Raw genomic sequence first — 23,156 nt, 5'->3', positions numbered from 1 at the left:
TTGATAAATCCATAAATCCATAAGTGAATAAATCAAATATAGTAGAAAATTCAATAATCGAAATTTGATTTTTCTTCCCCTCATCCAGCCGTAACTTGTTTTTTGTCACTTTTGCGACGTGCAAATGCGCAACACACATAAATGTGTTCAACAACAGATACAGAGTGGTTTTTTTGTCGCAAAATGAATGTGTGACATTTACATTTCATTTCAGCAAAGCTCGTATTGATTCTATCGCAATTTTTATTCGGTTTTCGTTTTTGCTTTACGCTTTTTCCACCAACACCATATTGTTCGGATCCTTCGTTTTTGCTAAAAATAACTTTGTTTTCATTAAAAATTCCAGTCAAAATGTTCTGCATAGTCCTTACCAACCGGCAAATGGACAATGCGACTCGTTGATTGTCCATCCCACAACTTTTCCAGTATCCCCGAAGAAAATAATTTGATATGGCTAAAGTTTTTTTAAAAAGTTTATGTTTTTCGGACAAAAAAATCGGCGAATTTTTTTTATGCTCAATTTTTTTTAATGCTCAAACTTTATCAGCTCGCATTTTTTCTAATTGCTGGCGAGATATTTTTCCAGCGGCCGAGATATTTGCCTGCATTCATTCGGTTCGTTAATAAAATTAACGACTGACAATCTGGTTATTCCATGGCATTGAATCGTGCCATAAAAGTTGATTACATTCCATCCCGTCGCTATCTGGATTGCCTATTGATATTCAGATTGGCAGCTCTTCTTGTTCGTCTTCTGCTCGCACACCGTAAGACTTCTTTAGATCTTCACCGAAATAAAAGACAAACCGAAATTGAATACCAAATTGAAATCATTTCGAATGCATGGGTTAAAATCCTATGAACGGATATGATATTATGTCTGCAATCACATAATCCACATTAAAAATGAACGTTTTTCTTCAGAAATAATTAAACGAATACCTAATCCATAGGTTAGATAACTGTCTCGCCGAGAAAGAAGAATGTCACCGTGATCGTGGTCGGCACACCAAATTCATTCCATCATCTAAAGCGCGGCTATGAAATACATACTGACGACAACATTCAACCTGCCTCTAGTGGTCATACACACAATACACGTTGAGCGGTCAATATATACACACAATACAGACACGCTAGCATAGGACTTATACGGTTTGCGCGAATGGCTCCTTGATTATTGGCCATGCATACGCTTATGTGATTGAAATTTTCCAACTATCACCACAAGCGTCGTGTCAGTAAGCTTTACGTCTTATGTTTACATTGGAAATACGTGTTATTGTTGTTTTAGCTTCATCACCGTGATCTGAGTTATATTTTGAAAATGAATAACCCTTTATTCGTTCGCCCACAAATTATTTCAATCATATTTTCCAAGTGAATACACCTCAGAGGGCAATGTGCTTCGTTTTCTTAGTATCACACACACAAACACCGGTTCTTTACGTTTCACATTACCTCTTCTTCACGACAATCGACGGAAAGACGATTATTTGCAAATAATTGAGAGAATCATCACTTGAGAAGACTCGCATCGATTGCATAAGAAAAAAAGGGAAATTAATTGTTGAAGGAATGCTATGGAATTTACCTGTGGCTCTAATTTGACCTTCATAGAACTTATTTGATTATTCTTAATCGAATTCACACGAAAAAACCTAGCGAAAAACAAAGTCAACCCAAAAAGTCGACTGTGCGACAAAAATACGTTGATGCCGAAATACCGCATCATTTTGTCCATCATCAATTTTCATGTTACATATGCAATTGATTCGAGAAGAATATTGCGGGCCATTTTACACGTGAAATTAATGCGATTAAGACCGACATTTCATCTGATGATCCGATTTACGGGAGAAATTTGGTTTGATGTGCATGGTAAATGCTTTGCAAGGAGAATTTCCAGCTGCCAAAAAATGATGCGAGACGACCTTGACCAATTCGTATCAACAGCAATAATAGCTTATAGCATGCTTCAACTGTTACGTGTATTGAATAACACCGTCAAACAGGCTTGGATAGAATCAGTGTATGTGTGATGAGTCTGTGGTAGCATGAATTGTATTTCATTTGCACGCTTTTCACAGTGGAAAAACAGTTTCATCCCGTGAGCGGAGTTTTCGGATTTTAAAACCGTGAAACAAGCAAATGTTTGTTTTGTAATGCAATCCCTGCCAATTAACTCGTATGTAAACTAATGAAAAATAAAACTCAATATGGAGAGCGCGTCTGAAATTTCAGCCATATTTCACATTCAAACACGAAATGAGCATGTGTGCTTGTTGATAGTAGCAAAAGCCAGAGCATTTATGAGTTTTAGTATCTCTAAATTACGAGAACATGTGAAATCCATTTTCGCTGAGTTTTTGAAAAACCATTGCAATCCAAACAAAACCACATTTCCACTTGCCACTTTCGAAGCCAACAGAAAAAACGAACAGATTGACAACTCGTAAACATACGTCATTTCGATTCCACTGAAACTCGAGTTTCATGTTCAAGTCTATTTGTTTGCGTGTGCATTTGATTTTGGGAAATCTCAATGTCTTTGATGCTTTGCGCCGCTCCGCACATACAACTACCACAAGGAAGTCGTTTGAATTCGACAAATGGACTACATTTTGCTAATGATGTACAATGTACATATTTATTCTATGGCCAAAAATGAAATACAAGCGAAGAGTAAAGAGTGTAGCAAGTGTGCGGCAGACGTAATTGAAGCGTGCTCACATCAGACTAAGATTTCACCGCGTTGCCAATTAATTCATACGTTCATAAGCTGCAAATTATCGAAGCATACACACACAAACCAGGCACTGTTCTCTTCTTCTCTCTCGTCATACGTGCGCACACCAACCAACCGGCAATTACATTTAACGCTGCAATAAAAGTTTGAGCCGGGTTTTTGGTTTGTTATTCTTATGATGTCTATCTTTAAACACGTACTACAGCAGTGAAATGGTTTTGTCGCTAACGACATGAAATTGTAATTGAAAAACTTTAAAACGTTTTTTATGGTTGTGTCTTATGTGAAATGCCATCCATAAATGGAAGTAGAAACAGTGAATGAATCAAATGTGTACGTATGTTGGGCAAAAACCTAATTGCTCTTTCTTTATCGGAATATAAAGTAAAACTTTTGCATATTTTATATGTATTCAGATGATATATATCATCCTTCGCGTTCTCAATCCAATGATTTTCTCACATGACAACAACATCAACCATCCATACCGCTACGCCGAAAGTTGCTTTGTAATATTCACTAATTTTACGCCAAATTCACAGCAGTCGCAACATGCCCCCGAATCGAACGTAACGACGTTGGTTTAATTGAAGAAGAAACACGGCATGAAGTATGTAAATGTAAAATTGAATATCGAGTGCTGGTGAATATGGTGGATGTGACGTCATTGATTCGAAAAAGCAAGTGGCAGCTGGTGAAAGCGGCGGGATATTATGAAGGTTACACGCGATATGCAGATTATTTGCAATGCAAATGTCTTGTCACGCTACTTGCGTCATCATTAAATGCCGATTAAATTCGGTTTGGGCCAAAGATAACAGCATTTAGGCCAGGTAAACAACAGAGCGTTCCGATTAATTGAAATGTTCGTTGGAAAATGCTCACTATTTGCATTGTGTTTACTTTTAAAGTGAGACCAATCAAAGCGACTGTTGTCGATGGATTGTCCGCTAAACGGGGAAAACCTTGGTTAAAAATAGAGTGGGGAATGAATTTTCCGCTTTTCACACAGTAACGTTCAACAGTTTGTTTTATTTGGTTGGACCGACAACTGTTGTCGTTCACTGTTGAATATCATGCATTCTCCATGCCCCAGCATTTCCCCTTTTCCACATCGACACTTCGTCGACACATTCACCATCACCGCGTATAAAATTGTATGTTGCAGGGATTTTCCGTTCAGTCGATGTTAGATTCCCTTCCCGACATGATATACATAAATATCCATTGTACGGAGTTCACCAAATCACGTGGAGCACAGAATTCGCCCAAATCATCACCGAATTATATTTATGTGGTGCATACATGTACAATGTACATTTAAATTATCGTTAGTAGAGTTTGATATGTGTTGAAGTTGTTTCCTCACTGGAAATCCCAATTGAAAATCTTATCATAGTGCAATATCCATTTTCCATCGCTTTCCGCTGAATTAGACAAACGCATTGCACTATTACAATTGAATATATGAACATTTAATGCAAACGACGAAAAAAAATTATGTTCATTTTTTATGGATGATTGTGTGAAAAGTGTTTTTGAATCAAATTACGTTATCGTAACGGATTTTCATGTGTTTGGAGTGCTTGTTAGTGTGTTGTTCATTTGCGTTGCAAACATTACATTTCGAATTTTGGAAACAGAACGAGGAAAACTTAATCAAATTCCAACGTGAAAATGTTTTTGTTGAGGCAATAATAAATAATCACTTTTATTTATACAATAAACAATCGACGCAATCCATGGTATTCCTATCTCAGTTTGAATTCAGTGAATAAGCAGAATACAGCTGAAGTGAAAATGGAATGCTAGAAAACTAGAAATCGATCGATTGTAATCGAGTGCATTATTATTTTGTGTTGTCGTGATGAGAATCATCACTTAAGATGAAAACAAACCCATTATCTAAGTGAATTGTATTGCATTAGACGTAAATAAATATAGTGAACTATAAGTGAAGATTGTGAAGTCAATGTGGAACAAAAAATCCGAAATAAAACTAGAAACTATTTCCAACTTTGAGTCTAGTCCAGACGAAAATCAAATCATAAACATTATCTTTTTGTGAGTATGCGACAACGAGTATAGTGTGCGAATTTGTGTTTGATTGACCAAACGCATTGTAAACCAACCGTCAATGACCGAATTCGATACGGCTACAACGATAATAGCAACAGAAAATAACGTAAGCATTTGAATGACAAACAGTAATTACAATTTCACTTCTTATTGCCGTCGTATCGTGCGCAAATGGCGGATGGATTTCGTTTTTAGTGGAACGTCAATTGGCTTATATGTACCATAAGATTGTGTAATGCACGTGATTCCGTTGCTTGGTTTTTGTTTGCTTCGAAGTGGGAATTCGGAGAAAAACGAGATGTGTTTTGCGTGCACAAATTTTATGTCTATACATTGATGTTCATGATGAACGACATGAATTGAGAGGAGCGCAATATAAACAATACACTAAATGTACACAATATTCATATTGTAGTTGGGGAGCGCAGTGAATCGATACAATGCCCAAACAAATGACTGCATTATGCTTTTTGTTTCTTTCTTATTTATCATTGTCCTGGATGAAGTGAATTCTTTTAACAATGGCTCAAATTGCGTCGAAATTAAAACATAGCATTCAAGTGCACTCACTAGAGCCTCATTCTCATAGTGCGCATCTTGAATTTCAAAACCGTCTATTTGGACAATTCCATTGATATTCTGCCGTTGACCACATTATTATAATCCTAATAAAAAAAAACAACACTGGCTTGAAGTGCGTATCTTTCGTGAGAGATAAGATCAGCATCCCCTTGAACGACCTCATTCATTACCAAAAGGAACCGCACATTCACATTCTTTTTTCTTCTTCTTTAGTATGATCATCTCTAGACATGCGTAACAAGGATAAATTCACTTCGTTTGAAATTCCTTTTCCCATTTTTACCCATTGTCAACATTTCAAACTGTTGCTGCATCCATATCAACATATATGTAAAAATTATTCTTTATGTAGGACAAAACAAGACCACAGATCGCCGCTTCGCTCCGCTCTGCGTTCTTGAAGCTTGTAAATTTAACTCGTTTAATTAATTTGATGTTTCTCATCAAATTATTATCGTAAGCACTACATGGAATGTAGTTTTAATCGTAGTATACTTTTTGTATGCAAATCATTTTAATGTTGTCAAAAATAATTAAATAAATTTATATGATTTTATTGTATTCTTCACTTATGTGTTTTATGTACATTCAATGTGAATGGTCATCGTACATTATTTCACATTGGTAACCAAAAAAGTGTAAATTTTTTTTTGAGTTATCTCAAAAGTGAATTACAAGAACATGATTGTAATTGCTTCATTTCAAATAAAAAATATGGATATTAATAATGAATTAATTTACGGTCCAAAAAAATGGCCTAAAGACTCTTAAAATTTTCTTGGGAAAAAAAATAACAACTACAGTAGCCTACATTCCATGTAGTGCTAAAAACAACTAAATTCAAAAGCAGCCATGAATAGCTCAAAGCTAAAGAAATGATTGCATTATGTCACACGCAGATTGAATTTGTTGCAAAATATGTTAGTCGCAAGTTGTGACTTGCAACAGCGCTGATGCAATGCATCAGTGATGCACTTATCAAGCTGAAGTGAAGTAAAACAGGGGGAAAATCAGGTTACTTCAGCGTGTAAGACATTCTATTCAGAGTTCTGAAACCAAAGAACTATCGTCCAAAGCCAGTTGCTAATTAATCAGTTCATAATACAAGAAAACATCTCTCTCTCTCTCTCTTTACGCGAACTTGTTCTCAGAAACGCTCAAACTCCAATGTTTTACAATTTGTTTTTCACTCGATTTTCAATGGAACTCACTTTAATAAAAGCCTAGAAGTGAAAAAAAATGAAATTGTCATAACGACAAGAAAAGCACGGATGAAGTTGTTTCCATCTTTATCGTTCGCACACTTTCTATCAAATTATATGATTTGATCTAACCTAAGCGCTTCCGTTTCCTCCGAAACAGTAACAATAAATAAAAAAAGTTTCTGTATACTTTTTATTTATCAAATTTTTCACTTTGCAATGTATATAAACGGTGTATGCACAAAGTCGAAAGGACTCAACTTGTTACTAGAACATTATATATTTCATTGATAATACGATCCAAATGGAAGATAGAAAAAAAAAATTTTTTCATAAAAGTAAAAACATTTATCCACTCTTATGACAGATTGTTTAAAAGTGAATTTTCCAGGGGAACAAAAGTAAAAGAACTGAAATGATTGTATTCGGATGAAGATACATAGCGAAAGAGAAAATAACATGTCAAGAAGAAGACGCAACGAATCATTTCAGAATGGAAGTTTTGAAAGAGACACTCTTCGTTTTCTGTGCATAACAAATTATTCCATGGCAAACAAATGAAAAATGAGATGTGAACATAGCAAATAAGATAAAACCAGAAAAAAAACGAATGAAGGGAGCAGGGCGGAAAAAAATGTGGAAAAACGAAACAATAAAACGGTGAATTTATATTGAAGACGTTTTGTAGCAGCCTAATGAACAAATAATCATATGAAAATACACATAAATTCCCTTGGAAATACATCCAGGCTTCCAAAGCTTTCAAGTACTTTTAATGACGTTTTTCTGTTACGAATGTTATACGATGTTGCGGATTCATTTGAAATATGAATTCTATAAGAGGATGTCGCCCGGTGAGATGGATGAAAAGCGAACGCATCTGTGCTATGGGCGCCCTTCTGGGCGGATGAAGATGATCTAGATAAAACTTCCATAATTTGATATCATTTAGATTGCCACACCAAACATCCACCCACTCTCGGTCGGTTTCATATGATACGATTATTTATCAAAACAAGGGAAAAATTGTCGCATCATTGATAAATAGAACATTTCAAGTGACATGCTGCACACAAAAATATCAACCATCGAAACCAGAAATACACCACCACAGATAATAAGGCGTTACAACCACGTAAAGTAAAAATTGACGTCTACTTTATTCTGCCCTTTTTTCGTGGAACTCATTGACTTTAACATTTTCGTTATTAAAAAAATGTTCTATGTATATCGATCAGAAGCCGATTGTTCAATAGCTTAACTTGAATCCGATTATATTTTTGTTGTCAGGTCATTATCAAGATTTGATTCTTCAGGGTTAGAGAAAATAATTAATCATTCGCATCGCATTTAAGGTAGTGCTGTAGGTTGTGTCAAGAAAAACAGTCGATTAAACATCACATTCTTGAGGAATTGTGCGCCAAAAAATGGTTAAATCGGAAATGGACACATTTCAAAAACAAAAAGAACGATTATTCACATTCGAAGGAAGTGAACGGAAACGGATTCGTACCATTTCTCTCGACGAACTTCTTTATATTTTTTGTATCGACTTTTTTTCCTTTTCCGTTGGCTTTCTTTGAAAAACTGACAAGCGCTAAGCAGCCCCATTGTTTCAATATTTCAATAGTATTTTGTTCCCTCTGTTCTGCCTGAATGAAGAAAAGTGCCCGTATTGTTCAAACAGAGAGAATCAAATGCGACAGGAAAATAGAAGAGCTTCTTTCGAATCACTGTTCTGATCTTTATTTTTGTGTGAGATAAAAACCAATGTTCACTGTTGATACTCGACGGAATGAAGCGAACAACAAAAAGCTGCCAGATTTTGGCCGAATAAATGCTGTTTCTCTTTACTTTGAACACATAACACTTCCATTTTGACGCCCATATTCATAACATTAAGCCCACGGTGATTCATTTCGCTTTTCGCAATGATCCAAAATATTAGAGTCGATTCGTCCCATTTTTTTTTTTAGTTTGGCAAGAAAGAATTTTCGAACACTTTTTTTAATACGATAAGTTGGTCCCATTTTTTCCAATCGCTTTCCATTTTAAGCCAATCTATAATCGGCTTAATGTTTCAGGGTGGAAAGCATCGCAACCAACTGAATGGCGTAAATATTTTGAAACAAAAGCCGTGTATTTAATCCAAAAATTGATACTGATAATTAACCCTCTAGTGCATACGTGAACTTATAAGGTTGGTTCATTTAAACCTTTCTATAATGCGAATCATTGATTATGTCACAAAATAATGTATGACAGTTTTCGTTGGAGAACACTAGCGCACATTTCTTTCTCATAAAAATTTTGTGTGCGGTCAACCAGTGTCAAGTTATGGCAACATTTGTACAAGAAAACGACGTTTCCGTAAAAATAAATGTCCTGTTTTTGAAACGTGATTAAATCGAATAAAATTATTTTGTTGACCTCAGGAATTTTTTTTCTGCTTATTTGGAGTGTTTTTAACCAAATTCAATTCAAGTTCAATGATTTTTTACAATTGTGCAACATTTGTCCGTCAATTTGCATACTGTTCTTATAAGTACAGCCATGCAATTTGGATTTCTTTTTGTTTGATATTTTGTGTGCTTGGTTTAGTGTGGAATTTTATTTTCATTTTATTTTAACCTATTTTTATCACAAATAATCCAGAAAAAATGATATTCACGAATTCCGATGTCAACATCACTCAATTTGCAAGCTATTCTTATAAGTACAGCTATGCAAATTCGGTTTGTTCATAAACTTCGCAATTTCCATATTGGTCGTAAATGCATGACTGTACTTATAAGACCATTTTGATTTTTGCGATTTATTGATAATTCCAGCATTATACCAGATTATGAATATTTTTTTAAGTGCTTATGAGGTAAAATAAGCATGGAAAAAAATTCCCAGCACTGTATAAAATATATGCATTAGAGGGTTAAGTACGAAAAATTAATGCAAATCCTCGAGGTATTTTAAATCAATGGAAATTATGGGAGGAAAATGGGTAGAGTGCATCACACACTCTTGTGTGTTCAAAAGTTCGATTCATTAATTTTAATCGTGGAATAAAAATCTGTGTTCCATTCGATATCATGGACTTCAATATGTCCAATGGCAAAATGCGTCACTAAAAACAAAGCAAACATGAATGTATTTTGTCGACATTTTGCTTTGTGAAAAACAAAAATCCACTGTGATACTTTGTAAAATGTTTCCTCTTGAAAAAAAAACACCTCTCAATTCACCCGTCAAAAGCATCAAAACGCAATACACATACACACACACACACACACACACACACACACACACCATGTACACCAGTTCATCAAATTTTTGCTCGTGTTTCGCTTTTTTCCCTTCATTTTTTTCAATCTCATCAATAAAATTGTATCTGACAAAATGACACGCAAACAATTTGGTGTACGTGTTTTTTTCAGCATTGAGTAAACAACCGAAGCGATTGGTGGTGTTTTTGCGTTCCCGTGTGGAAATTTTTTCGATTAATTTGGGACATTTTGACTGACTAAAAGTGATTGTTTCGAACAAAACGCATGATCTCAATCAACTTAGCCAGTTTCAGTTGTGTAACACTACATACAGTTACATACAACTGAGTGACTGTTAGTCATTTTATTTGCACACGGGTTGTTTCTTAGAACGATTGTTATATCTCTCGACATTACCGAAGTTGGTTGTTTTGTATTATTTGATTTGATGAGGCTTAAAAGATGAATGAGCATACGTGGCGGTTTGACAGGTGAATTTACCTTACTTTTTTTCGCCCATTTTGAGGCAAGCCAAATTTTTTTATGTTATTTTTACGATTTTGGGCCAAGTGCTAGTTTGAAAAAGTGCTTTAGGTTTTTCTCTCTTGGCGCAGCTTACAAGCATGAATTCGAGTAGATATCTATCTATCCATTTACGATTTATTAGCTGAAACTTTACGGGTTTTGTTGTGAAACTTTTCCCATTTTTTTTATTTTACTTCGTTAGTCCAAACTGCTTCCTCGACGATGACGACGACGTACCGTTGGCTGAACACAGTGTTTTCATAAGGAATGCTGTTTGCTTGCTGTAAACGAAGCTCCTGACTCGGTCACACCGTAAACACAAGCAACACAAATATTGCCAAAGTAAATATTTGATTGGTGAATCGACAAATAATGGACATATTTTCCACTGAATTTGAAATTGACCAAAGTCAAAATCGAGAGTACATTTTTCGAACGCATAAGCCAAACCGAGAGAAAAGTGTGTCTTTTCGTAATAAAACTTAATTGGGCTTTGTATTCAATTCCTGCGAGCTTATCGAAACAACCATCAAATCTCTAACTTTGTTCCAATTAACTTAGAAATAACAACTGTCATACGCCTACTGCGCTACAGTACATTGACTGTAAATAAGAGTTCGTGCGAGAAGTCAACGCTTCAGGTTGCTCTCTAACTCACTTTAAGTGTCTTTTTCTCTCTTTCTCATTCCCTGCCCTGTCTTCGTGTCATGTCGTTCACATTTTAAACATTGTACCTTTCAATTTGACTGGAGCACGTTTGTGTATACATATTCAATTAATTTTTGTGTACTCCTTCTTCGTGCCTACTTTCGTATATAGTTTAAACAGCCAATTAAATTGTGATGGAAAAAGTTTGTTCGGCGCGTTTTTTTCTCTACCTTCTTTTTCTTCTGCTCGTCACAAGATTCTGTCTGTCATTGTTGTACCTGTGTTGAAATTGGTACACATGCATTAGTGTTGCCTCCACTTTGGTGGTGCGAACAACATATTTTCTTCGGCAAACACACTCGGCAACTAAACTCAATGGCATTGAAGAACCATATTGATTACTCAAAAAACGTGTAGAACAAACGAAAGAGAACGAAAAAATCCAATATTTTGGGATTGACAGGGCGCCGCACAACGACGTGTTCAAAGCAATTTATCAGAGCTTTGAAGTACGAAACACTCGATGACATTATGCTAAATTGAAATATATCGCAAAACAATTCAAAACAACATAGCATACCGACCCCATTCGTTCGCATTTAGTTGTGACCTTGTGTCTGAGAGGCAATCGCTCACGGTCGTACTGGTTTGTGTGCAGTTGATAAGGTGTTATTGTTGATTTTTCCCTAGTCAAATACATATCCCGGGCGTTCATTCGATTCTCTCTTGACTAGACATCAAGTGCGTATTTGCCAACTCTCATTTTGTGAAATAAACACAGAGCATTGCTTGTGGCTCATGTGCAAATTTGCATCAGTTTTAATAGGTATGGAATTTTAGGCTCAAAATTCACAGAAGGTTTCATTTACCGATCCTATTGCACAGACATACATATATAAAGGGTAGCTGCAAATGATTCGTCTGTCAATCGATTTCGGTTTTGGAATTTGTTCGAATGCATTTTTTCAATCATTGTTTAATAAACATCGACAATTCATTTGGGTGGCTATGACGATGCTGATGAATGCAATAAAATTGGATATCAGTTTGTGTTTGAGAGCAAGAGATTGATATCATCAAATTGAATGAAATGGAATTTTTGGGACAATCCATTGTTGATGCACTCTCAAAATGATGAAAGAATTTTTGTAGTGCGAATCCAATAACCGACTCGTTACCATAACGACTTGGTGAACTGTAAATGTACTCAAACATGTAAATTGACACTCTTCAACTAAACAAACAATAATAGTTGACAATGTGAAAACTCGGTCTATACCCAAGCAATCTTTCGGTTCCGGCTGGTGAAATCACGATCAAGTTTTCCAATTGTTCTGAACTTAGCACTATTTTTGTGCATATGCTGGGTGTGTGTGTGTGTTGCCAAGTGATGTAGAATCAATGGCCAAAGTGGATATAGTATTGGGTTGGAATTCTACGACATTCCACCAAAATCGTTCGGAATTATTTTTTTTTGTACGTTAAACTATATTGGAGTCAAAAAGAGAGATTCCACTAATTTTCATCCCTCCACAGGAATTATTTCGACATCATTCGACATCATTCGAGTTTCGGAATAATTCCGGTGGAGAGATGAAAATTAGTGGAATCCCTCTCTTTCACTCCAATATAGTCTCACGTACGAAAAAAAATAATTCCGAACGATTCTGGTGGAATGTTGTAGAATTCCAGCCTTGGTTTCAGTTTACAAAGAGTTCAGCATATGCATGTAAATCATTGGAAAATGGCATACGTATTCCTTTCAATCATTGGACAATTATAAAAGAGAGATAGAGAGAGAGGGAGAGATGGAAAACATTCACGAACCATTCAACTGCAAATGACGTTTCCTTTTGATTCAAACGTTAAATTGCTTGAACAAGCCAATAGGGAAATTCATGGAAGAGTTTCGATCAATATCTGCAATGCTCAATGCTCATGCATTCAGCACAATATTTTATCTGCTTTGTGAATTTATTTGAAAATTGCACAACTTGAATGTTCATCCAATAACAACGCACGCCTGCAACTGTTTGCCAAAGCATAGTTTTTAATTTAAACGAACGAAGGCATGCTCATTGCTTTGCTATATTGCAAATCAATTGCAGCAAAATGGTTAAATCGAATTGGTTTCAAAGACTTAAGTGACGTAAATTGCATCGTTTCCCAAAAAAAAAGAATAGATTTTCGAAGGCACATCGGATTAAAGCAGACAGCAGCAAATCGAATGAAGCATATTTTTACAACGTTATCGATGTGCCGAATTGAAATTCAAATCATTTTCGGTTTCCTTCGTTTAAGAGCCTGATATGTGGCTTGCATCGATATCATTCGACTTTTGTTTCGTTCCAAAGAAATTTGTTCGCATGCGATAAACAAAATGAAATGTGTCGATCGAAAAAAAGAAAGGAAAAAATGAATGCCGAGAAAAAAAAACATCGACAGTTCAATATAAATGTTTGCAAATGTTCCAGCGCCATGCTACTGTTGCCGAGTCGAAAATCGTTTACAGTCGACAATCAGCGACGGTTATGAGGCCATTGCAGAGCAAATTTCATAAATTCCATATCGATTGAATTGGATTTTTTCATCTCAACAAAGCTGGCGTGATGAGTTCAATACTGCTTTTTATCTTCTCACTCATTGTATCTTTGTAACACTGACAAGACCCATTCACATGATAGCACGCAACGAAGCCAGATTTTCATTCCGTCGATTCCATTCATTTTTCTTCATAACAGTTTTTGTTGTTCCATCATGTGATTTATCGGGACGCATTTAAGGGCAAACTGATTTTTTGTAGCAGCTCTTTTTTTCATCGTCATGGAAGTATTGAGCTGCAAGCATTGAGGAAAAAAAAATGGATGATAAGACCGATTTTAAAACCGAATTTTTTCTTCTTCGGAAATTTAATTCAATGCGAAGGAGAAAAAATGATGTTTCCGCTATTTACATTTCAGACAGGATGGAAATCGAATCAATTAGTTTCGTTCGAAAACCTAAATTTCCTTGCATCGTTGCTTTACTGAATTGTTCGATATAAAAAAAGACGAGAAAAGACCCAATCGATCACGAAAGGCAATTTCAATGTTTCAACACAACCTGACGAACGCACACACCGAGCTTGAAGAATTGTGTCGACTATTTTCCATGGGTTTTGCAGTATCAAATCTTATTTGGCTTAACACATTTTCAATAGCGCAAAAAGAAGGAGAGAGACGGTTGAATAAACAAATCCACTAAATGAACATGATACAAATCGATACAAATGCATTTGGAATTCAAATTACGTGTTAAGGCGGTGAGATTGGTACGCATCAATCGATACAAAATGGAATCGCAAACGAGTCGATTGTAAATAGAAAAAAAAGAGAAAATCATCCACACCTTTTTAGCTAACATTCGAAAATTTAATTAAATGGGTGTTTTTTTGGCTCCTTTTATTTATTGCTATTTGCGACACGAACCTTCAGTTTACTGAATTTCACCATTAAATATTGATTAAACCGGAAAGGCACACAATAAACCAAATGCAAATTAACAGCTTTCACTGGATTTTTACTCGGTTTTTAACCAAGTTTATTTTGCTTGTAGCACAAGAGTGGTTAATTCTATCTTAAAGAATCATGAATGTGTCCGCAAACCCCTTTTTCCAACACATAAGCTCGTAACCGAGCTACTCTTTGCAACCGTTGAATAATGTTTTCGGACTTTGTAAAGTCTTTATTTTCTTTTTCGTCGAAATGATGTTCCAGCTGTGTGTGCGTGTGTGCTCACCGAAGCTGAAATGCAACCGCAAAAGAGATGGCAAACATGCTAAAGTAGATAACAATCTGGGCAAATTGTGGTGTAAAGTTGTGAAACAAGCTTTAGTCGATTTACCGAGAAAATGTGTTTAGTTTTTGATCTTTTCGCTTACATTAACAACATCATTAAAGAGCATACGGAAAATGAATGGACTAGAAACTATTGATCGAACAAGTGAAAACGGCAACTGATGTGGAGTTCAGATAAAGTTAGTGAACATGGATGATTTCTTGTTAGCAAGAATTACATACACTGACATGCTACAATTTATAGAATAGCCGTAAAGCGAATTTACCTTTGTGACGCTTTTATGGAAATAAGTACATTATGACTCGAATAAATGTGAACATACGTGTGTAAATTACTATGAGATTTAAGCCTCACGAGAATATGCTGCTTTGTTTTTGTAATGAATTCGCCCGATTGGACTTCAACGTTCCAATCACATTTTGTCATAGGTCATATACACACACAACGCAAATGATTTCATTAGATTTTTCGGCTTAACTTTACTTTACAGAACTTTTTGGAATATGAATATTTTTTTGATTTTCTTTTGATTTATATCATTTCTAGGGTGCGATTTGCAATTTTATGATTTACCGTTATTTTTTGACAGGTGTTATTTCTCTGTTCGTTGAGAGAGAGAGAGAGAGAGAGAGAGAGAGAGAGGGACAGAGCTGTGCAAAGGCCACATTACAGTAGTGAACGCAATATCTGTCTATTTATAACTTTGTACTTTGTGTCCGCAAAACAAAGCCAACGGAACCATTGTAAACGAGAGAGCATTAACCTAAAAAAAGTAATTATTAAATTTGGTGCCTCTGTTTCACCTCAAGTCACAATGTCTGTGGAAATGTTCGTTTGTTGCAAGCATCATTGTATTGCAACGAATGAAGTCAATGTTAGCATGATGTTTAATGTGATTCAATTATTTTATATTACATTTTCGGTGTGTAACACTACCACAGGCTGTGCAACAATGAAAAAGACATTCAACAACTCCGGCACATTCTGTCGGTAAACTTCCGTCCCTCAGAAAATGTTGTTAATTTCAATTTAAACACAAGATTAATCCATGTGTTGTTTTCGTAGCCAAAGGCAAAACGAAAAGTTTTTTTTTCTGAAAATTGTTAGTAAATTATTCAATTAGATGATATTGTTGGACCATTTCATGGAAGGCATGAATCTCCGACCGCTCAAAACACTTTATCATACACACGAAGCGAAAACCCCTCTAAAGCGAATCGCCAGCAAAAATTTAATCAACAAATGGTCTGTTCGGTATGATTAATGGCACGCACGATTTATGATGCATCCATCAAATAATGGAATATTCCACCCCCTCGATTTGCCCATAATCGAAAAACTTATATATATATATATATATATATATATATATATATATATATATATATAGTTTTGTTAAATAAATATGGAACTAAATTTATCTTCGGAATGTTTGCGACAAACCGTCCGGATAAACACAAAAAACGGCCACCTATATCAAAAGACATTTGTATTAATAAATTAATTCGGAGAACATGGTATTAATCCGTGCACAACGTCCTCGCTCACACAATTCGCCGAGATTGATGGAACAGAGAGAGGCACGATTTCGACAAGAGTGAAAAAGACGACCAAAACAAACGATAAACATAATTTGTGCTCCGTCTGCGTAGTGGCCAGCAGACAACTTGATACTTAAATGGAAAAAAATCTGTCTCGGTTGACCACTGGCGTTGAACTAAACTTGACATAGATTCCGTGCGAAATTGTAACAGAGCCGAACAAACAACCGCACGACATATCAATTTTCGGCGCAAAAACTGCCGAGGCATACATCCATTAAGCGCTTTTCATATATCGCGTGTGAACTTCATAAATCTATATGAACGCCATGTCATGGCTCACCATCACCATTTCCAACGAATCGACAATCTGTGTGCGGTTATTCCAGTTATTTGTCACTATTTCTATTTTCCACAAAGATAATAAAGAAAAAGGATGAAGTAAACATATGATAAACAATCGAATATCCGATCTTTGACCGATGCGCACAATTTCAATCTATTTATGTGCAAGCAGATGGATATTTCAAGAATATTCTATCGTTCGATTAAGTACACTTCAATTCAAATCGTTCGTCGCTACTTCAATTTAAGTATATCATCGGAACACCAAATCGATAAAACCCATTTGACATGTTCTTTCCTTCATTTTCCCTTTATAATCATCACACAAAGTTTTCCACCAAAGGTAATTAAGTAAATATAGCCAACGGTATGATTTTAATAGACTGAACCGTAGGAGAATATTGATTGCTTTTGTTAGCCTTTTTCATTCTCGCAAATCATTTAATGGCATTATTATATGGAGGTATATATAGAGTTTTTGCTGCCGGAGATTTTGCTAATTATTGTTTTGTCGAGTTTTTTTATTTTGTGTTTCCAACCCCATTGTACGGTGCCTTCCTTTGCTCTGTGCCATTGTTCAATGCCAAGAAACACAAATGGAAAAGCGTGGTGCTATATGGTTTGACTATATCGAAAAAAAGAATCCAAACGGATATGCTCAAATGGCGAATGAACACAATGAAAACCATGAATAACAATTATATACATACCACACAATGAACGCCTAGCTTCAGTCTCTATTACCGGTCAAAGTGTGTATATCGCAATCCGTTTGCCTTAAATCGAACGACAAATGCGTTTATCGATTTGGCTTTGGGCACGCCAAGGAAATGATTTTCTTGTCTTTCTCTTCCTTTCCCTTCCACTCTGTTCCTCTTGTTCCTTTATTTTGTGGTGGTCGCAAATCGAATAATGTGTCTTTGAATACGGCTTTGGATATTTCGACCATTAGATGAAGTATTATCCTAATACTATTGACATGTTCATTCGGGTTCACTGCATAGATTTGCCGTTGTGCCTATTTATGGCTTTGGTAAAATGCTGCTTAAGGCGAAAATATGTGTATAAGTGTGCTATTTTATACAATGTCAACGAAACTCGATATGATTTAGTAAAATATATACGGAATCGGACACAACAATCTATGCGTATTTATGATTCATGCCCAACTTTGCTTTTGATTCATGATAAGAAATCAACGACATATTCGATTGAATAGCAACAATTACGAGCATGATGGCACGTGATGAATAAGTGCACATTTTGGCTGTTTCACACGTATTGCGTGTTCTGTACGTTCGACACCATGATATACATATTACCAAGACAAATAACCGAGTATATAATTGAATTGTGCTACAGATAGCAAATAATAGCGTCGAAAATGATGTAGATCTGAATCGATTGTCCTTCCATTTGCCTTGAACTTGTGCAATCCCTGTGATCGCATCGCAATTGAATCGAATTGTTTCAGTTCGTCTCAGTTTACATTGCATTTTCCAATGAATTTGGACAAACTGGACATTCTCCCCTTTCGATGCAGAGACGATTGAAATGCATGGACTGTTATTCAATTTCACAGCTCCTTCGAACAAACCCACAAAACATTCAACGTTTCAAATTCGACAACAACGAATCAAGTGTGGCAACGGTATATCGATGCTATTCACACCGCAATGATTGTGTTTTTTTTCATCACTCTCCTGGTTTCGAGTCAAAACATTTGACTTGAAGAGTATTGAACGGTATTTAAAATCCAATTTCATTGAGTTGGCGTTAAGTTGTTTTTGATGAATGGTCGCAGCGATTTCTTTTTTTTTGCTCTCGTTTTATTGGCCATATCCATTGCTGTCTGAAAAATATATGTTTATTTTTAGGATAGGTACTCTCTATGGATGGTCTCCGTACTGTGTCCTTGCGACGCAAATGCGATTCAATCATTAAAATGACAACCTTATCTCTACACACATTTTTTTTCATTTTTTTTTTTTAAATAACAGTGTACATGAGTTTGACAAATAAGTACGCAGCACAGGCCACCTCATCTATGTTTGACACACCCATTTTATATAAATATCGAATTGAATTTTAATGGTAAATTAAAAACCATGCTTGACATATTTTATGTGAATACTATGCGAGATAATTGAATAAGGTAATTTGCTTCAATGAAGAGTAAAAACAATGATAAATTTACCGGTTTAGTGCTCTAAACCGCATCAAACGTATACTAAATGGTTTTAACATTGGGCAATGATTTGACTAATTTACACGAGCAAAATATTCTGGTAAATTTACAGCATCAAAGGAATATCCATTAAATGGAAGGATGGTTTTGTGGCGTAGTAAAACGGTAGAAATACCAAAATTATATTTGATTATAATGGAAAATAGTCGAATAAATTCTATAAAACCGGAAACAAAGTGTTGTCGTGTATAGTTGCATTATTGCACGAGATACCACAAATTTTCAGTTCTTTGATGGGCCCGTGTTCCGTAATAATCAAACCATTGAATTTATTGTCCCTCCGGAATATCGCGCTGACGTCAAACGACAAATATTTCCAGCGAAATTGTACCATGTTTATTATTGGACTGGAAGAGAAAACAAATTAAGTGAATTTAATGAAGAGTCAGGCAAAATGTAACACACGTCAAAATAATTTTCAAATGTTTAGTGGAACTGGATCTGTACAAATATTTATGCATTCCTGTGATGCTGCGTCGCTGGCATAATGGCAAATTTCCCGTGGCACAATTAAAAAAAACACTGTTCAATGCTCTCTCCTTCTGTGTGTTAAACATCGTTCGTGACGTTCGAAAATCATCCAAAGCCTCCGGGTACGGCTGACAAAATGTTTGACAGTAATTATGTTACTATATTGCTGACGCTGACGCAACACTAGCTAAAAATATTCCGGGAAATGGATTCACAAGCCAGCCACTCAGTCAATAGTATAATAGTGTGTAATGAGCTAAAAATGTTTCTCTTTCCATCGACATTTGCATTTCAAAATTGTCATTTATGCTGAACAAACCGATGGCCAACCAAACGAACGGAACAAAACAAAAACAAACAATTTTCGTTCAATGCGAGAATCAACGGCCATAAAAAACATTTGTCATTAAAAACACATTTGAATCGAATGCATAATTTTGAATGGCAAACATGGAATCGGTGCTGCGTGTATTCAAATCATTTTCATACATATTTGCACGCTCTCAATATACATTTCATATTCTCTGCCAGATTTAAATTATACAGGTTTTTTTTTCGCTGAGCTCGTGAGTCAGATGTAATGTTTTGGTTATTATATAATCAAGCGAATCCTCATCGATATTTCAACCAATCGCTAATTAAGTGACCCAGTTCTTTTTAACATACACTTTGCGTGCTTGGAATTTATTGATTGAAAAAAAAAAAATATTCGAAACAATGCAACTTTGGAATAATCGACATTGCTTTTTTACATCAATCTACCATTTTGAAAAGAATAAAAAAAGACGCTAATTGCTCGGAAAAAAGATTGATTTAAAACGTGATATAAATACAATTAGAATAATCAATTTTCAATATAAATTTAACATAAATTTTTTCCATTTTTTTTTCGTTTTTCAAATCAATCCACGAACACCTGATGTTTTATAAATAAATAAATAATGAATGAATGTAGGTGCAAACGTTCCGTACATACAGAACGCAATTGAATCGCAAATAATGATAAAATTGATTGCAAATGTATAAATGAAAATACAAAATAACATGACACTTAATTCTGCTCGAATGTGAATGTAACGACGCATTCGTTGCGTAGACTGTTGTTTTTCACGAAGTATTTGGAATCTGTTTTTAGGCGGGGAAAATCAATATTAGAATTTGATCGAAATGTGTGAGTTTTTAGGCGAATTTTTAAAATAATCTCCTTACTTGGAATGAGTTTGATGATGTTGTTTTCGGTAATCGTCCATTTGCGTGGGCCACACTTCACCTTCATCTGACCTTTGATCACTTTGCACGTCTGCAACAAAAATGAGCATGAAACAAATTCCATCCCAAGCGAATAAATCAATTGTGTGTATCGATAACATATTGCACGGAAAGAATTCGAACAATGGAAATTAGTTTCAAAGAAACGAAAGAGAAGAGAGAAAAAAAGAACTTACAATAGGCCGATCGCACGTCGAGAACGCGTGCTTGTGATGACCGGCATAAAATCGCATTTCCCCCAATGTCAATGATTTCAGCCGGCATTCGTAGTTTAGGCTGGAAAACAGCAACGGATTGTTGTTATCATCGTTGCCGATGCTATCAGTCTGTGTGGATCTTGGTGTGGATGAGTTCATCATATCATTCTGCAAAACAACCCGAACAAAAAATCCCATCACGAATATGACTTTTGCTCATATCAAAAACTTGGACGGCACAATTTCCAACATCGATGGCACAACACAAATAATATACTTACGAAAAAACTCTCTGGAACCGTGTTGACTGGACCCAGAAATGTGTTTTCCAACGATACATTGTATTTCGTCTTCATTTCTACTTCGTTTTATTTGATTCTTTTTTTTTTCGTTTACAAAAGAACAAATAACAAAAATTAATAAAATACACGATGCAACAAGAGCGAGGGAGAGGCGGAGAGAGTGATAAAAATGTGACAACCAATTCGGAACAAACTACTAATGATTTGACACATGAGCACGGTGTGACACAACAAACTACTAATTGATGGACAGAAAACAGCAATTACATTCTTTGCCGTGCATCGAAACAGCAGCGATGTGCTCACACAGTGTCAAAAACATGACCGAAAGAAAGAGAGCAGAGCGCGACAACCTCTCACAGCCCATTCGTGCACATAACGGTACATGACATTAATTCCGTGAAACGATTTGCTCACGCAAACGAACCAATCGATTTGGCAAATATTGTAATGAAATTGAAATTCGATAAAGTTTTTTATTTGTGTTCTGAAATTAATTGGCCTGGCTGGTTTAATATCTATAATTAGAATCAGCGTCCAATTCCATTTTCGTTTTGACATTACACACAATTTGATGGTTGAATTAATGGGATTTGTGTGTGTTGTGAAAAAAAGTTTTTGTTTCAACAACAACGGATTATTTCCAAATAATTTATGCTTGAACGGATTATTTCAAAAAGAAGTTTAACGTGAGTAACAAATGTTATTTATCATGAAATGCGATCCGGCCGCATCAAAACAATCACAAGCACCGTCATCAAATAACACGGATGCCAGGAAAAACTTTCAAAATAAACATTCAGTATCCGTTTTAGTGTGCCAAAAATATATATATGCAACAATGTGTTCTATTTTGGAGTTGTTGACGTTCGCTTTGCTCAGCTGTCACGGGTAAAACGTACACATCTGTAGAAGAAAAAGAAGAAAAAAACGGCTTGTACTCTGTCGATGTAAGTGAGATTTTGAATTGACTGACAGAACATTGCTTTATGGATTTCAAATATCGCGAGTGAACAAAAAACCATCAAACAAACAAATAAACTGTCATTTTGAATTCTTGTTAGTGCATGTCATTCTCGCATATTTTTTTCTTTTTCATTCCAATTTCAAGTGGGAAGTAACTACCTGCAAATTGCAGGCTGCAACGTGCCTGTGGAAAAACATAGTGTTTGAATTAATCCCACCAAACGGAATCTGTTTCGACAGCAATATCTCCATAATTTCGTTCCAACTGTGTGCATTGTTCGTGTACAACATGTGGTAATCGGCAAAATTGCAAATGATTGTTGTGCTCAATGTTACGGTGTTTTGCCGCACATTAATCCGATTGAATCGTGTGGTGCAATTTCGAACCATACATTTTTTCTTCGCACCTTTTCATTGCCTATTGAATGTGAAATTAAATGGGATATCGTGTGAAGCACCCATATCTCTCAAACATGGATGCGTGCATTGAATTACCCTCCAATTGTGAATTGATTTACAAATAACTCAATCCATTAGCATACTCGACGGTAAAGAAACGCTCAACGGTGGAGTTCAACCACGAATTAATGCTATTGAATAATAATGGATTCGATTCGAAACTATTTTACTTGATGAGGTGGGGTGTCTTTTGAAGACTATATGTACATATGCCATTCGATTTGCTAGCAATCATTTGTAGAATCAATATTTAGACAATGGAATGGAGTATGATGCGCATTGGTATGTGACGCCGACACGAAATTCACTCAATGAAATGCTTGTTCTGACCCATCCATCACGATGGCAAAACAAACACATTCCACGACGATGACGACGGAGAGCAGGAGTAGATTCCAAATATTTTATTCAATTACGTACACACATTATGTTTGGATAAATCCAAAATAAATAAGATTCATTGAGTGAAACAGTCG

General features: G+C 35.6%; 2 protein-coding genes across 6 annotated transcripts in view; one reads left to right on the top strand and one right to left on the bottom strand.

Moving 5' to 3' along the window:
• The first annotated feature begins 3,926 nt into the window (after positions 1–3,926).
• LOC129568284 (beta-arrestin-2) overlaps positions 3,927–23,156 on the top strand; it is a 54,336-nt gene continuing 35,106 nt past the window's right edge. Inside the window, exons 1-2 of one of the 5 annotated variants that reach the window (XM_055445962.1) lie at positions 21,564–21,944; positions 22,071–22,205. The gene's annotated coding sequence lies outside the window, so the exon portion shown is untranslated. Of the gene's footprint in view, positions 4,935–21,563; positions 21,945–22,070; positions 22,206–23,156 lie in introns of those variants that run through there. The other 4 variants (XM_055445987.1, XM_055445978.1, XM_055445969.1 and 1 more) reach the window with 4 other exon arrangements.
• Positions 20,142–21,542, bottom strand: LOC129568333 (uncharacterized). Its single transcript, XM_055446030.1, has 4 exons — positions 21,235–21,542; positions 20,933–21,121; positions 20,697–20,787; positions 20,142–20,612 (listed from the first exon to the last, which is right to left on the bottom strand). Exons 1-4 carry the CDS (start codon positions 21,307–21,309, stop codon positions 20,539–20,541), a joined length of 429 nt encoding a protein of 142 aa, XP_055302005.1. The 5' UTR covers positions 21,310–21,542; the 3' UTR covers positions 20,142–20,538.

Source organism: Sitodiplosis mosellana, unplaced genomic scaffold (genome assembly GCF_009176505.1).
Source record: "Sitodiplosis mosellana isolate CC-2019 unplaced genomic scaffold, AAFC_SMos_1.0 Smas_scaffold_1, whole genome shotgun sequence".
NCBI lineage: Eukaryota > Metazoa > Arthropoda > Insecta > Diptera > Cecidomyiidae > Sitodiplosis > Sitodiplosis mosellana.
The sequence above is the reverse complement of the archived record's forward strand: the minus strand, read 5'-3'. Positions and strand labels throughout refer to the sequence as shown.

Coding starts and splice junctions, on each gene's coding strand:
- LOC129568333 (XM_055446030.1), bottom strand. CDS start 21,309: ATGAAGACGAAATACAATGTATCGTTGGAAAACACATTTCTGGGTCCA. Junction 21,122..21,234: donor CGGTTCCAGAGAGTTTTTTC/GTAAGTATATTA, acceptor GTTGTTTTGCAG/AATGATATGATGAACTCATC. Junction 20,788..20,932: donor CGACGTGCGATCGGCCTATT/GTAAGTTCTTTT, acceptor TTTTTGTTGCAG/ACGTGCAAAGTGATCAAAGG.